At 34.9% G+C, this 17,500-nt stretch overlaps 2 protein-coding genes across 45 annotated transcripts in view; one reads left to right on the top strand and one right to left on the bottom strand.

The window, feature by feature from the left end:
- LOC122256429 (RNA binding protein fox-1 homolog 1-like) overlaps nt 1-2,848 on the top strand; it is a 375,573-nt gene extending 372,725 nt beyond the window's left edge. For all 43 annotated transcript variants that reach the window (XM_086552814.1, XM_086552811.1, XM_086552809.1 and 40 more), the window contains one exon: nt 1-2,848. This exon is cut by the window's left edge and continues 167 nt beyond it. The gene's annotated coding sequence lies outside the window, so the exon portion shown is untranslated.
- Nucleotides 2,849-2,989: 141 nt separating this feature from the next.
- The window catches only part of LOC122256428 (uncharacterized), a 15,250-nt gene continuing 739 nt past the window's right edge, over nt 2,990-17,500 (bottom strand). Inside the window, exons 2-7 of one of the 2 annotated variants that reach the window (XM_043021100.2) lie at nt 12,417-12,527; nt 10,644-10,872; nt 7,713-7,794; nt 6,699-6,860; nt 4,928-5,427; nt 2,990-4,500 (exon numbers count right to left, since the gene is read on the bottom strand). In XM_043021100.2, the coding sequence (XP_042877034.2) occupies nt 3,894-4,500; nt 4,928-5,427; nt 6,699-6,860; nt 7,713-7,794; nt 10,644-10,837 (1,545 nt within the window). In that variant the 5' untranslated portion in view covers nt 10,838-10,872; nt 12,417-12,527 and the 3' untranslated portion in view covers nt 2,990-3,893. The remainder of the gene's footprint in view (nt 4,501-4,927; nt 5,428-6,698; nt 6,861-7,712; nt 7,795-10,643; nt 10,873-12,416; nt 12,528-17,500) is intronic. The other variant, XM_043021101.2, reaches the window with a different exon arrangement.

Here is a 17,500-nt window from a genome sequence, read left to right as displayed (position 1 = left end):
CATCTCTTGTAGGAAAGTCCCTTAGAGTGTTATCACATTGCTTGGCTGGCAGAGTCTGGCTGTCGGTGCGACACACGAGGACCAAGTATCCCCTGCGGCAGCCATTACTGCTGCTGCTGCTGCATGGGGCTCATCCAAAATGACAGCTTATGGTTCATGAGGCACACTTACCTGGATGCCCCCATGCCATGGATCCATCAGCAGTTGCTTCCAAAGCCTAAGTACTGGTGGCAGGATGTTGGCGGTTGCGCGAGTGTGTTGTGTGCCAGACCGGAACTGTTGTTGTTTGAAAGGTGACTGTAGTTGAGTGGCATCCAGTTTGCACAACAACAGATGGCTGGGGCTGGAAGGCGGTGTGTAGCCAACCACGCCAACCTGACCAACACATGGACTCTGTGCTGTTGTTACCATTTTCCCTCTACCATTTTGTATGAAGGGTCTTGTAGTGAATTTCTGAACAATTTGGAAACCTCAGTTCCAACCCATGTAGGCCATTTCTGAGTCAGTGGAGTACCATAATTTGTTATGTTGAGAGTAGGCATGGCCCATTTCATACAGCAATTATGAAATGATATAGTGCATTTTTAATGTATTCAACGAAACATTTGACAAGTGTGACTCATATAACCTATACTTGTACAGTGTATGTTTACACTCTTAAGATATACTTGATAACCAGTTATGAATCTCGACTTCTGATAGCCCTATTGATATTAGCTATAGAATCTCATTTCCTTTATTACTTCCACTAAGAGTTTTTAATTTTTCATGTCTCAGAGTGCACTGTTTGCACTTGCTATTTCTGAACGTAAAGTTATTTTATACAAGGTGCAATGTCAGAACATCATTCATCCTAAAGGCATTGTATTAAGAATGTTTTTGGTGTTAAATAGATTTTTGTATGATGCAGAACCCCACATATAAGGTCACATGTAGGTCCTAAGTCACAAAGGGTATGATTCTGTCTAGACATTTTATTATTCTCGTTATTATTTTTATTATCATATTTCATCGTCATTGCTATTGTAACTTCTTCAGTTGGAAATTATCTCATCAGTTGTAGCCAAGACAATCACATTCTTATTTACAAAATGACAGCATGGGACTAAAGACATGATTACCATGCTTGGGTTTGCTTTTATGAAAGTGTGTGGGTTCTCCAATATACCTCCTCTTTTTTTTTTTTTTAGGTCAGTACATTTTTGTAGGTTAATTCTCCTTTCCCTGTACAATATTTGTAAGTTTGCACCAAACTGTTGAAAATCAAAGTGTTTTAGTGATGGACAGCACAATCATTTTCTCCATATGCCCAAAGTGATGTGTCTTTGTGGATATTCACTCTGTGCATTTCCCAGTAGCTATGTGATCAGTCTGTATAAATATGTGAGCCGTTTTCATTAATGCTCATCTTAATGACAAGTGTATTCATTATGATATTATTGTGTCATCAGTGTCCGAAGTATCAGTGACGAGTGTCTTTTCTCATGTTTTGTAACTGATGGCTTCTGCTGTGTATTGCAGTGTGGCAGTGTGGGTGTAAGGTGTAGTGGTGTTCGCACAAACCCTCAGGTATCTACCGGCTTGACCGATACGCCCGACTGACAGACTCGCCCACAGCCACACTAGCCACCTGCAATGTCTTCTTGCACACTTCTCCCTCTTTATTGTGCAGTTTGTCAATCATCCAATTTGTGTTGCAGTGTCTTGGTTTCTTTCTGCTGTGAACCATTGTTTTGCTTACCTTTGGGTCAACTTGACACTTCAGGACAAGGAAGTTGCAATCATGCATTTCCCCCGATTGGCACAATATCAATTAGTCATTAGGTGCAATAGGGACTTTCACAACATTTTTCCGGGTTTTTAAATATTTGATTTTGAGGCATATGAAGATATTACCTGTCCTAGATCCTGGATTGTGACTTGTCCATAGAGAAGCTGACCACATGGGGATTGTCAGAACCAAAGATATCAGTATTTGTCCAGTCTGCAAGTCTCCACTCTGTGCTATGCTTAATGCCACTATCTTAGTTTTAAACGTGCATAATGTTTCCTGTATTTTTTTTTTCTTCTTTTTTGATCTGAGAGGTAAAGTGGCAGCCTGGAATCATTTAAACTGAACCAAAGATCTACAATTGTTGTCTTTTGTGCCATTGTGCATATTGATATTGCTGCATTGGGGATTAAGTGTAGGATCTAAGCCAATGTTTTTGACAGATACTTATTCAATTCCCAGCTTTAAAGCTTGTACTTGGCCAGATACATTTGGCCCACAAATGTAGCGGTATGTACTATACTTGGCACAAGCCTGTAGACAACATAGTGCAGCAGTGTAAATCTTGTGCAGCTAATTGTGGTCCTTATGCTCTTGGAGATGAAATGGCAGCCATTTTGGAATAAAAGCAGCTACACCCTCTCAGAGTAAAGAGTATTGAAGTAATTAAGGTATTTACCCTACTCAAGGAATGCTTGATAGGTTACAATTCACAGTGCAGGAAAGAAACCAGACAATAGAGATGTCAAGTCTTCCTTTTAGCACAATGGATAATTTGTGTCGTGTTGTGAATCCGAGCACAAGAGAGATTAAATTATTGATTCCTTCAGTCAAGCACAATGGTGAATAAATGTGTATCGTAACGTCCAGTAAGATGATATTTTGTTTGTGTTCATTATTCGTAATCAATGTAAGGAACTTCACCATTTTTGTATAATGTATTATTGTGTAATGATATTTAGTAATGACAGAGAGTACTAGTTTTAGACAACTTTTTGCTCCTTTTAAACCTGATTGTGGTACTGTACAAATCTGCCCTGTGTTTACTCTGTATAATAAATAAAAATATGGATATTATTCATAGTTTCCCTAAGCCTTTGCAGTTCCTTGTATTTTCATGCATTGGTACTTCTCTCTTCATTATTATTCTCTGTCTAATGTATGGCCAGAAATATCTGTAAAGCTTTCTTTTTATCAAGGAATAAAACAAAGATGATAGATCTATTTTGTTTTATGACATATTCCATGAATCACAGATCCAGGTTCAGACATACTAAGGGTCACTGAAAATGTTCTTACAGGCATAATATTGACTTATGTAGTCAGAAATATTATGAAATGTTAAGATTCAACAAATTCTCAGCATAACAATCTATTTAAACTTTCTTTAAATGTGGCACAAAATTGTTGAAGAGCTAACTAAAAAATAAAGGTATCCTCTTCAGAGAATGCAGAATACTGTAGGATACACTATCCCCCCCTCAAGTCAGATGTTTACTTGTCATTACTAAATAGTTCTAATATCAGTCCCCAAGCTTATAGTAGTGTTTGATACAATGCGACTAGTCAACACAAGATAATCCATTCATGTTACAGTATAGCAAGATAGACAACACTTATGCATACAATATGGATACAGATATGTCAAGTTTAGCCCAGGAGTAAGATGATGATGATAAATATCACAAATAAATGAAGGGAGTTGTCTAGGGAAGAGAAAGAGTAATTCAAGGTTCAATATATGTGACATAAAGCTTCAACTGACCAAATTCCTCACTCAGAAGGGGAATCATTAGATGTGCACTTAAATGCATGGTTCTAGCATAGCTTCCAGAGAAGTCAAGATTCTGTCCTCAAATTTAAACATTAATCACACTCAATAGGGTTTGCAAAGAGAAGTGCACCTGCCACATCAAACAATGACATCACAGCTTTGCAGGTTAGTACTGGAGAGGAAGTCTACATATCACATAGATATCTATACCTGTCCACAAATAACACTAGATGATACATGGTAATGATGATACTGTGCTACTGTTCACACTAAAGCTACACTGGCCGTTTTCCTACTACCTGTAGTGGTTTGCCAAGTGAGCCTAACGTGTGACAGTCAAAGGTGATGTCAGATGTTGAGAGGAGGTTGTGTTAATGATTCACTCAGGTCCATATCCTGGTAACTTTTGAGGTCAGTAGTAGGTACATCCTCAGTAATCATAGCATCACTGCTGCTTCCGTCACTAGTGTCAGCTCCTTTTACTGGTCCATCAAACTGATCTCCATGCTCCTGACTACCAAACTGGTCCCTGTGTTCTCGACTGCCAATACGACTCGCGTGCTCTTGACCGCCAAAGTGTTCGTTATGCTCTTGCCCGCTGAAACGGTCCCGCACCTCTCTCCCTCCGAAACGATCACTGTGTTCTTGACTACCGAACCGTTCATTGTGATCTCGACTTCCAAAGCGATTCCCATTATCCTGTGCTCCAAAGCGATCAGAATGATCTTGGTTGGAAAATGAGGCTGTTTGATCTGTTGTTAATGCTGGAGAAACTGGCTTGAATAAGTGAGGGGGAGGATCAGGTGTTGGGGCAGGGGTTTCAGCCAAGGATGCTGGCGAATATGGTGCTGTGGAGAGACCAGGGGAGCCAGAGGAACATACAGATTCTGGAGTACCAACACTCCCAAGTGACCCTGGACCTGCAGGGCTTGGTGTACTCTCTAGACTGCCAACACTGGAAACAGACATAATGCAGATTATTTACAAGAAAAAAAAGGACTTAATGCAATGACCTAAAATATAAGCATTAATGACATTTCAGTGCATTAAATAAAGAATTCAATTGAAATTATAAAATATGTGCAGAGAATACAAATATAAATAAATTCATTAAAAAGTTTTACTGAAACGTTCTCCTATGTTGTGCAATGAATTTAGTCTATGTACTACAAAATACAATATTTTTTTTAGAAAGTCTAACATTATAAAATAGACTAATTTTACCAGTCCTACCCACTGCCCAAATCCTCCTGCAGACCCATGCTGCCTTAGGATTATTTACATGCACTGTATAGAATGAGTAACAAAAAAAATCTATTATCAAATATTAACAATAAATAGGTCATAAATAAGAACCCTAGACTAAAATAAGAGTCGCTAACCTGTGAGGCTGAGTAATAAGTAACCCCCCTATACATCGATCAGGGGTACAAGTGGAGGCACGCTTGCTAGGCGTTAGGAAGGGTTCGCAACGTTCGTCCATTTCCCACTTGCGCTTGAGACCTGCTCCAAGGGGTGATGGCCGTAATGCAATGGGACTTAAACTACGTCTTGTAGCAAACGTCTTTTTAGTAGGAGATGGAGAGGGGCAGAAGGAGGTGTTGCGGACATGTTGCTGAAGTGAAGGGGAGAAGCACTGACGCCCAACGCCCCTTGTTGGGGAGGCACCACATCCGGTGAGCGGAGCCACCGTGGGGACTATGGTTAGGTGGAGAGGGTCTGTATAATCTCGACGCATGACGGGCATGCCTGTAGTTCCAGTAATAGAGCTCGACACACTTGAAGCCACACTACTGCTGGGTACATTAATGGTGCTGGCCATAGTGCCAGATATACTTCCACCACTGACACTGTGAGACTTTGGCCGGGGAACATCTTCAGTCTGTTGAAAAAGAAGGTTTCATTTTAATGTAAACACATGTGTACTTAAAAAAATAAATCAACAAAAACCAAGTAGATGAATCAAGACACACACTTTAAATTATGAAAATTAATGAGCTTCCTTACACTCTACTTGGACAGTATTGAACACAAAACTCTTCAGACAAATAAGGCTACATTATAACTGGCAGTTGCAATTTTGCCTCACATGCCATACTGAGCTGTAGTGCAAAATACCATTCTAGCATCAAGAAGTATGTAACATCACTAAACTATATTCCTTTGATTACTCCATCACTGAAATACATCTAAGGGCAAAAAAAAGCTATAGCTGCAACAGATGAATGAGGATAACAAAAATGCAAAACTGTTCCTAGTAACCAGCAGTTAGATTCAAGCAAATACCAAATCAAGTTAAAACAGCCCATAAAAAACCTCTGGCAGTTTTAAAAATAGAACCCCACTAATCAAAATACAATCTTGATGGGATAAAAATATAATATTTAAAAAATAGGTCCTCATATAAAATCAATAATCAAATTAGATCAGATTTTAAAAAAATAATAATAAATAAATAAATAAATAGTTCCATGTTTTTATGCCACAACCAGATTAATTTTTTTTTTTTTCTTTTTACAAATAGACTGTTCCACAAGCACTTGGCTAACAATGAGTCAATTACTAGGCCTACCTATCCTTACATGTTTACCCTGTTCCTTTAGTTCTGGGGCAAAACATTATATTTTCATTACTATAATTGTGATCACCATAATCACAACAATAATAATATCATCAATAACAATAATAATATTAAATAAATTTCAAGGAATAAGGTAAACAGGTGATATCAAATAGGCATACTAATTGACTCCTACATGACTAAATACTTGTGGAGTTAACTCTGAGTAAAAATAAAAGAGGAAAGAAAGAAAGAAAGAAAGAAAGAAAGAAAGAAAAAATAGTAAACAGTGCATCTATCCATCCTTCAATGTTTCATTCATCAGGGGGTGTTTTAAACTTCTTAAGAGACTTCTACTATCTAAAGTGTGCAGCAACAACACAAAAATACAAATTGGAAAAGACAGGCAACCCACCTAGCCCAGCTCTCAATACTATGATTCATAAAATGGAAACCGACACTAAAGTCATACTGTGAAACCAATCCGTAACCTTTATTAGTCCACTGACACAGTAACTATGTAATTGTGTATACATGCCTTCTGTACTTCATTATTTTCCTTATAAGTATGATAACAATTATTTCTCACTCACTAAAGTAAGGTCTTCCCAAGATTGAGAAAGACAGTCAGTAATCTGTAGGGTAGACTGGACTGTGCGTTCATGGGCAGCTTCGCGGTTTACGACATCCATGCCTTCCTCAACACGCAACTGGCACACACGGAGTGGCCCACTCCCTCGGGTACTACCAGGGGACTGAATTACACAAAAAAAAATAGAAAAAAAAAGAAAAGAAAGAAAGATGTAATTCACTATTTATTATAAATGATCACATGTAACTCTGTAAGTACTTCAAAATTAATGGAATATACAATTAGTTATCTAGGTGTAAATGTTTATAAACAAAATATATTGAGAAAGAAAACAAAAATATGATGTATATTGTTCACTTAGATGTAATAGTAATTATTTTGCATGTGGATATACTGTCTCCACAGCATGAAGACAAAATTATGAAACTTCCAAAGCAAAAAAATTTAAATGTATAAATAAATAAATATATATAGATAAATATCTCTGGTTCCCATTTCAATATCACATGAAGATTTACTCCTAATACTGACACAAGGTTTTGATAATTATCCATAAACTAAGAAAAGAAAAATCAAAGTTATTATCAGATTCTTACATAATGGGTTCCTTTCATTACTAGTGATATCAAATAATAAACTTTGAACTTTGTGAAGAATTAATAAATCTGGAGTAAAAATACAACTCCATGAAATAAAATATTCAGACATCAGAGAATGAAAGAAGTGGCATTAAAAGGAGGAATAATTCTCATTGTCTTGCTCTTCTTTCCAAGTAGAACTATGATAACAATGCATGATTTAAACACAACTACTCTCAAAACCATACATATTAAGGCTCTTTAGATAGTTTGTCATGTGTCCTCCTAATATGACCAGTGCCATTGCCTTCTAAATTACAGTCTGCTAATTTTTATATCATTAAACTAACTAAAAGCTTTACTCCAAAAGGTATGAACACAATCAAAAGGGAGAGGCTCAGCATCATTTACTAAATCCCAAAGGCAGTCACACATACCAAAGGAGAAACTGGTCCAAAGGAAGCGCTGAAGCGCCGCACCCGAGGCTGACTTCCCTGGACATCCCCAAGCACCACCTCCCTGAAATTGAAGCAAAATCATGAGGCTCCTTTGCAAAGTTTGTATAAACCTGAGGAAGAATAAATACAAATGTCAATCATGGGGAGATAAGATAAATGCATAAAATATATAAAAGAGAAGTGTATGTACACCTATCTATCAATTCAAAGCCTCTCTTGCACATGCATGCATACCCAAGCACATTCATGCACACCCACACAAAAAGAGGCAAACTAAACCTTATATCAGAAGTGCTATCAGCCACCAGCCTGACCATCTCATACTCTTAAAATAATTAATTTGATATTTGCAAGTCATTATGATTCTGATGGACAAGACCAGTTCACAATTATTTTACATGAGTATTAAAAATCTGACCCCATCAGGGTATAATAAACTCTCTAGAAAAAATGTTATCAATTTAACCTAATGAACACCATGAGGAGGTGAGCCCCAACGCTGACTGGCACCCAACAATACCACAATACTGGAGATTGTTCTCTGTATTGTGGAGTTTTAAGGCTCCAATGGCTGTAGTTTATGAGCAAGCCAATTATTTACAAGAAATTTTGACAAATGGTGATTTTCTTGATGCTGCACAACCAAATTTTAACAGTTTAATTATTAATTTACTGATATTGAAATTATTCTGTAATTGTAATATAATCCTTTAACTTATTTGGACACACAAAGTCTAAAACTTTATTATGAGAAAAGAACAAGCCATGGAGAGTGAAAGCCAGCTACAAGGCCTCATATTCTATATCACAATTGCCTCCCAAACACCCACTTCAAGCTCACATACTCATGGGTCACTTGCTAACACTAATCATTGATTAGTATAGAATATACTGGTCAAATAAGAGCACTACAAATATATTTGCCCATAAATGACACAATTCTGCAAAACGAAAGCTTTCCCATCATTTTTTGCAAAGCATTAACCTATTACAAGTATATTTTAAATCTTAAACAGCTTTTGTTTTAATCCCTTCACTCTGGAACATAGAAAACGCATCCCACGCTGCATCCGGGATGCCGGTGCGCACCAAATTTTAAATGTCACTATTGAATATAACAACTTTTAAGCCAAAACCTTAATCATCATATACTAGTATAAAATATATACATAATCAACCTCTTCCCCTTGTGCATGTGACAAGGAGGGTGAGAAGTGACCTTGGAGAGAGACCTCAGTGACTCAGAGGACAAAAGAAAACAGTTGTAGTATGGTAAACTAATCATAATAAGTTTTATTTTTCTAAATAATGTTCCATAAAGAAATAATAAAATTGTTGTTAGTAGGGCACATCCGTACCTCTCTTGGTATAAGCGAATCACTCTCGTATGTAATAATGATGAAAGTCAAGTAAGCGTGTCCTCAGATATGTCACGAGCGCTGTAAGGACGCAGTATACACGTCCTTGTGTTCAAGAGGTCTGATTCAAATCCTGTGCTTCATTTGCAGAAAAAGGAGCATAAGATAGTCTATTCCATTTGCTAATGAAAAGGTTTTCTCAAAAAAATCATTGAAGAGGGTAAAATCAAAAAAATTAATCCCTTTGAATATACTTGAAATTAAGGAAAGTATATTTTGAAAAGACAAGAAAAAAATAAAAAAAACTATAATCAACATATAATCAATCTTTTCTGTTTCCTCAAAAATTGCGACAGTCCTTCACGCATCGAGCAGATACCCCCAATCCCTAACCCTAGTATCCACATGCAGGATTCCCCAACTACCAGACCCTGTGGACACTTTCCCATGAAACCCTCACCTCGCCTAGCTTACCAAGTGAGAGGGGAATTTAATCTCCCCCGGCATCCCCTTTCATCTGACTCGCTGTTGGTATGCCTCTTGGGGAGGTAGACTGGCAAGGGTAAACTTACTATACTTGTATAAATATTTATATAAATATCATATTTATATTGATATAAATATTATATAAACACTTTATAAATACTTCCATAAATGACTATGTAAATACTTATATGAATATTATATAAATACTTAAATGAATATTATATAAATACTTTAATAAATTTCAAATACATACTTCTATAAATATCTTATAAATACTTACATGAATATCATGTAAGTACTTACATAGATATTAAGTAAATACTTATATAGATAGAGATTTAAATTGGGATGCATTCTGTAATACATAAACTCTATGCTAATTATGACTGAGAAAAATAATGATAAAACATATGTGTACGATTAAAATTTGGGCTATACCATTTACCAGCAAAAATAAATGAATACATTTTCAAAAATTAGAGAAAATTGAAAAAAATAAAATAAAATAAAAAATAAATAAAAAAAAAGGCCATGCCCTTCATAACAACTTCTGATCATAAGTAGTAAGATGATGATGATATATAAAGTCTTATAGGCCAGTAAATAACTATAGGTAATTTTCACCACCTATTAGTTATAATATAATTCTAAACTGACCAATCATGGTCCAGATTTCAAATCCAGGCCAGCAAGTGGCAGGAAAAAACACACTTCAAAACTTGGAAAATACAAATGAGAAAATTTCATCTAATAATTGCATGAGATATTGTAAAGAACTATTTGCGACATTGAAACTGTAATGATTCTTCTGAAACTGTAATAATTAGTAAGGTACCTTACCTCTGCACTACTTTGTATGCTAGCACGATGTGATGCTGGAAACTTTGCACAAATGCACCAATTTCATACAAGAGATTTTTTGCTCTCTCCCTCTCACATTAAAAAAAACTCACATATGTAGGGAACTACCTACCAACTCTACCCCCCATCCCCTAACATTCACACACACAAATACAAATATATTACAAGTCTATCTTGTGGAAGAGAACAAAGATGTTGCCCCCACCTGGCAGACGAGGGAGTCGGGGGTGCAGAGACAGGCCCTTGCGGCACCAGCTGGTTGATCATGGGGGCACTGCTCGACCTCTTCAACTTGCTTCCTCCACCCCCTCCGCTCTGCCCTCCGTGTCCTGAGGATGACGGCCCACTTCCACAGCCCTCACTGTCCGATACACTGGCCCCGCCAACATCTACATCCATCGTGATACAGCTCGACACTCCTTCACAAGCGCATTCTGGAGGAAGGAAAAAAAAAAAGGTAAAATCTGTTGATAACTGTATATGATTATAAGAGAGTTAATATGTAAATAAAAAATTAGGAAGAGTTAAGAGAGAATTATGTCTAATTTTCCTTACACTTTAATCAAAACCAATGTCTACTTACTGTAAATTACACATTTGTCTTTGAATGTATTTGTATAAGCCAACTGTATCTTTTTTCTTGAAGTGAGCAAAAGATACAGATAATACAAACAAATAAACAAATAAATACATAATAAGGAAGGAAAAGCACAAATCAACAATTTCATAAATCACACTCAAGACTATCATAACCTGAACGTTAATTCCTAGAATAGTTGCCCACCGCGATGTAAAGACATCTTCACTTTCCAGTCGTCTCACATTTGACTTATGAATAAAATTACGTATTATGAGTGGCAAAGATAATGACTATTGAGTATGGTCAGGGGCAGACACTTGGTGCGATGTGGAAGGGAAACATAAGGAGGATTTGAGTTGGGAATGTAGCCTCCAGGTTTATTTATTTACTTCCTTTTTTTTCTCTATCTCTCTCTTTAATTTTTTTTTTTTTTTCAAATCTATTACTCTAAATTTTTTTTTTTTTTTTTTTTTTAGTCCATGCACCTCAATTTCCTCGAAATCATGGCTAATGCCCCTTTTCGATGTACCTCTACGTATAATCCTTATCTCGTCACTAGGTCACCTAACATTATTAAGAATTTGAAACCCCTTGCTAATGGGTATGCTAAAACATGGAACATAATCCATCAAGCCAATCATTCCCTTCACAAACACACACACACACACACTGGACAAAGTTCTACACAGTGAAAACTGCTCGATAAACTTTCTGTATTTCTTTTAAGACCAAGGGAGTTTACTGACTTTAAGACAAGATTTATCGGTTTATTTTCTAATCTGGAACTGAAAAGGAGGGTAAAAGATAAAATCTTATGCATCCTGCAGCACTCAAAGAATCAGTTAGATAGGAATGATTGATAAATTAAGTCAAAATATAGTAGAAACAGGAATGATAACAACAAGAATGAAATAAGCAAAAATATGTTTTTCAATAAATAAATAAAATAAAAAAGTTGTTTGCCAGTACATAGAACAAAATAATGTGATATAATAATAAGTGAATAACAAAATCACAATAGATCACAATAGCAAAACAACAGAGCAATCTTCCTCTCAATAAATAAATAACACTAATAATAATAATAACGATGATAACAAACACAACAACAATAATAACAACATTAATAACAGAAATAATAATAATAATGATGATTATGATAAAAAAATTAGAAGAATAACATGATAACAACAATGATAACAAAAACAACAATAATAATAACATCAATAATAGCAATAATGATTGCAATAACATAATAATAATAATAATAATAATAATAATAATAATAATAATAATAATAACAACAACAATAACAACAAACAATACATAAAAGCAACAACAGGAAGAAAAGCAGAGCACTGCAACCCAAATATCTCGAGAGAAAGAGTTCCCAAATACCTGATTTTTTTCAGACGAAGCACAACCTTCCCCTGACGATCCTCTCATCCAACTTCTCTCAAGCAATCCAAATACAGGTGCTGTGGTTAGGAAACAGTGAACTAGCCTCTCCTGCAAAGCACACAAATTTTCTGATCATTATCAAAACTCATACTTGTGTCACTGTTCAATGGAAAAGGAGTTTCTTTGGCTGATATTTTTTGACTGGATTCTTAATTTGGTGGTAAAGAATATCATCATGAAATACAGATCAAGCTTGATTTTGGTTGTAATATAACAATAGTTTTTACCACTTTTCAACTTAATAGGACTTCATGGAATAGACTACTGTGAAAGTTTGTAAAGTAGGCATAATATTTATTAATAATGTGTACTATAGTATTTCTTCAAATATTATTGCTATTAAAAGTGAGCTGTCCAGAAATGTACCATATTAATGAAAACTTTTCAAAATCTGCTATGCATAGTAGAAACATCTTGTTTATAAATAATAAAAAATATATATGTAATTTGGTAAATTTCACACTCTATGTTTACGGTAAATATATAGAGCAGGCCTGGCATGGCCTGCCAAGATCCATTCAAAACTGCACTGACTTTAATAATTGTGACAACTAATTTAAAGTCATTAAAAGCTACAAGATTATAACTCAAAAGTAGGTATCACATCAATAAAACCAAAACCTACAATACATTCTATAATACAAATAATCCACATATGTGTATGCAACATAAAGTCAAGCTTGCCATTTAAGATCTCTCCGTGCCCTTAATATTGAAAAGTAGATGTCACAAAATATTTCTGGCTATACATGTATAATGGTGGCAAGGGTTATCGGTAGTTTTCCCTTTAAATGTAAAGTTCTGCTCAATATAGAGGAACTTCAGATGGAGCTACTATAAGTACCAGTAAAGCTGAAGATTCATAATTTAAATCAAAGCAAAACTCCATAAACAGATTCATAATCCACACCACAAAGTGGAGGTTTGTCTAGTAAAAGAAGCAAGCACTTCAAAGCTGTACCAATACAAGCTCATTTACAACCCAAACGGACGTAAATATGAGAGGCATGGTCTGAGGTATTGCCACCAGACTGCAAAATAGGAAACTGACGTGTAAGTGTGTTTGCACTGTGTTTAATGGATTTTGAAGCTTATTTTGTTATAGAGCTGATTTTTTTAAATTATGTTTTTATTACATTCAGAAAGAATCATTTGTATGGTACATTTTAGTCCCCATGAAATATTATAAATTACAATTAACACTTAATTTACTAGACAAATAAATAGTAGTTTTCAGATTACATATCAACATCTGACTATGAAACAAGTGCTCACAATAAATATTTTTTGCAGTCCAAGCCAATTATAATTATGAGATGAGAGAAACCTTCTTCAAGCAAATGACAATCTCTCACTCCTATTTCACCCCATAACTGCTTGTACATCATAACTGTCTTCGAGTAAATTGATACTACCTCTGCCCACAGGTGATTTTTTTTTTTTTTTTTTTTTTGACTATTCAATGCTTCTACTAAGACTCTTAAAACTAATTGTCAGAAAGTTTGTTTGCAATCACAATATAAACCAAAAATCTTTGGCACAGGACTTCTAGCTGTTACATATTGAGTGGACTGATTTTAGTGCTGTGCAGGTTTTTTTTCTTTCTTTTTCCAGATTGAGGCTGCAGATTCCCTTCCATTCTTCCTTTAAATATGAAACAAGCAGTTAATATTTTTTTACGACTCCCTTGCATTTATCACTGGCCACCATGCCTTCAGCACTCGAGCAAAGGCCAACATACTTCCACCAAATACATTCTGGTATGAGTTGGTATACTTCCCTGGCAATTTATCGTCATAGCTCTATCTTACCAGAATATATGCAGAGGAGGTTTGTTCTCCTTCAACAGAGTGCTGAAGGCACGGAGGCCACAGTAATTTCTTGACACTGCACCACTATCAGGCTAATCTTAAGATGAGAGCCACATAGACATGGAGAAAGAGCAAGGATAATAGCCATAATGATCATATAAACCAATAATGATTGATGTAGAAAATAATCAGTAGAAAGGCAAGGTCAGCTTACAAACACTTACCAATGATTGAGTTGCAATGACTCAATCTATCGCAACAGTTCCCCACCTTCAGATCTCTGGCAAAGGCCAACAAACCTACATTCATTAAGCTAAGTTAGAGCTTGTAGACCTCTCTGGCAACATCACCAAATAATGAACCAGTTTAAGCACTATCTTGCCAGAATATATATGGTGAGAGTCTACTGGCCTTGGCTGAGGCACTGAAGGCACAGTAAAATATTCAATCTATCATTATCATTACCATATCATCATAGACAGACAGACACACACACTTATCACTACCATTTCATCAGAGAGAGGGGAGAGGAGAGGAGAGGTGAGGAGAGAGGAGAGGAGAGAGGAGAGAGAGAGAGGAGAGAGAGAAAGGAGAGAGAGAGAGGAGAGAGAGAGAGAGAGGAGAGAGAGAGAGAGAGGAGAGAGAGAGAGAGAGAGAGAGAGAGAGAGAGAGAGAGAGAGAGAGAGAGAGAGAGAGAGAGAGAGAGAGAGAGAGAGAGAGAGAGAGAGAGAGAGAGAGAGAGAGAGGGGTGGGGGAGTAGGGGGAGAGGCCACAAATGATCCAGTATTGCTTATTTGAAATGATGAGATTCTTGCAAAAGGAAATTCTGGTAAAATAGATAATAAAAACTTTGATAGATATCTTGATTCTCTTTAAATATGCTTATTGTGAGGAAATTCTTCTCCACAATTAATCATACAAAATGCAAGTTGTCTACTGATATTTCTGACAAAAAATGTATCAAATTAATTAATAAATTACGGAAAATACAAAAGTAAAACAGGTCACACCTTTTCGAATAAGTACTCCAGATATTGTGGTGACAGGAATTATGTTGCCATCACTGGCACAAAAACTGCTTCCTAACTGTTTCTCTAATCAAAATAAATGATGCAAATATCACAGGATTTTCAACACACAATAATAATGGAAGTGGATACATAAGACATACTATCAATTTAGAAGTTCAAAAAGTTGATAGCAAAAAAGTAAAAAGTATCCCTTTTTCAGAGCTTTGAAATATGTGCATATTGGTACTCTCCCGCCTGTTAATTACCACTAAGACACAAGCAAAATTAGTGTCACAAATATCTCTTTATCATAACAATTTTCATTAAGACTACCATTATTATCACCCCCATTTTATTCTATTCTTGTTCCCAGTTTGGTAATTATCATGTTAATTGTTCAGAAAAGGCCTGCATGACAGACGTTGGGACTACGGATTTTGGATATGTTACAAAGAGAGGCTGACGAACCCTGTCTTGGCAGATCAGACGTGCCAGAAGTTTCTCTGCCACAGTATTGATAGATTTAGCCACACAACTTTCATAAGTAATTGTGGCTTTATCTTTACTTTTTGCAGATTTTTTTTATACCAAATAATATTGTTTTATATGCTCTCATAGACATTACCTTTTTTTTCTGATCTTTCCAAATCCTATTCTGAACATATACCATTACCATCACCATCTTCAATATTTTTTTTTCATCAATAACAAACTAATATTCCCGCATTTCTAATCCGATTACCACCATCATCATTATTATAATTATCATTATTACCAGGATCATTATGATCACTTTTTATTATTATCACAATTATCATTATTTTCATTATTACTGAACAATGAAACAACAGTTCTGAAATTTTCCCAGATTTTCCCTTCAGACTGAACCTGAAGTTGATACCAAGGCTGGATTTTAAAACGGCTGTCTCACCTTTTCAAAAACTGATTTTGTAAATAGTATATTTTTTTTGCCATCATTATCATTATTACCAATTTGGTTACTGTTAGACTACTTTAAATATAATCTTCGGTATCAATAGCTACCAGGTATCATATTTCTCTTAATATAAGCATATTCATAGCTATTATAATTACTGTCATCTTTAAAGTTATTAAAAATATTATCTTATGATCATTCTTATTGCAATTAAATCATTATCCTTACTAAATTTATCACTAGTCTCTATCAATATGAAATCAACATCATCATCATCATTTACTCTCCTTATCATCATAATCATTATTACCATTCTCATTATTAGCTAACATCATTATTTTAATTATTGTTTTCATCATAATCATAATCACCACCATTAAATATGAACAATGGTTCTGTTGCTTTTATTACCATTAATGTTAAAAACAATATCATCATCTTACTTTATTTATAAACATGACAAATTTATCACCTATTAAATATATTTACTTATTAAGAGATTGCCAGAAATAACTTATCTGCACATTAAAAATATGTCTATTGTTGTGCAAAAATTAACCTAATTGACTTCAAATACATTTTCCACAACAATTTTGCTTAAAAATTACAAAATAGTTTTGTTAATTTAAATACAAATAAATAACTTTATGCCAATATCATTAACTATGATAATAACAAAAACATCAATAACAATACTACTAATAACAATAATAATAATAATAATAATAATAATAATAATGGATAATAATAATATCAATAGTAAAAATATTATCAAAAACGTAATCAAATAATCATCACGGCTTATCTTCAGCACTTCTGTAATCTAACCGTTTTAGAGAACAAATAAAATTCATACAATATTTACAATACTAATCCTCCTCTTGCCTATTATCTGATTAGTTCAAAAGAAGGCTATCTAATAAAACCTTGCTTTTATTCACCGATCCGAGACTAATTCTGACACGCAGACTAATATTTTTTTCATATATATAAACTCCCTTTGAGACAATACCGCTAAGTTAGACAAAACCAAATCCCATACATATATAATAAATATTGAAAATGTAAATTATAAACTATCATTTTTCATTTTCATTCTCCATTTTTATACAACTTGCATAACAACCTTATTTTGCAACCTCACCTTAGTAACAGCAACTCATACATATTTTTCATCTCATATATTCAAATTAATAATAAAAAAAAAGCAAAACAAGAAGAAAATTAAGATATATGTGGAAATTAAATGTCCATAACATATAA

This window comes from Penaeus japonicus, unplaced genomic scaffold (assembly GCF_977035675.1).
Source record: "Penaeus japonicus unplaced genomic scaffold, GWHDUDI00000001_assembly GWHDUDI00000027, whole genome shotgun sequence".
Taxonomy (NCBI): Eukaryota; Metazoa; Arthropoda; class Malacostraca; order Decapoda; family Penaeidae; genus Penaeus; species Penaeus japonicus.
Note: the sequence above shows the minus strand (reverse complement) of the source record. Positions and strands in the feature narration are given on the sequence as shown.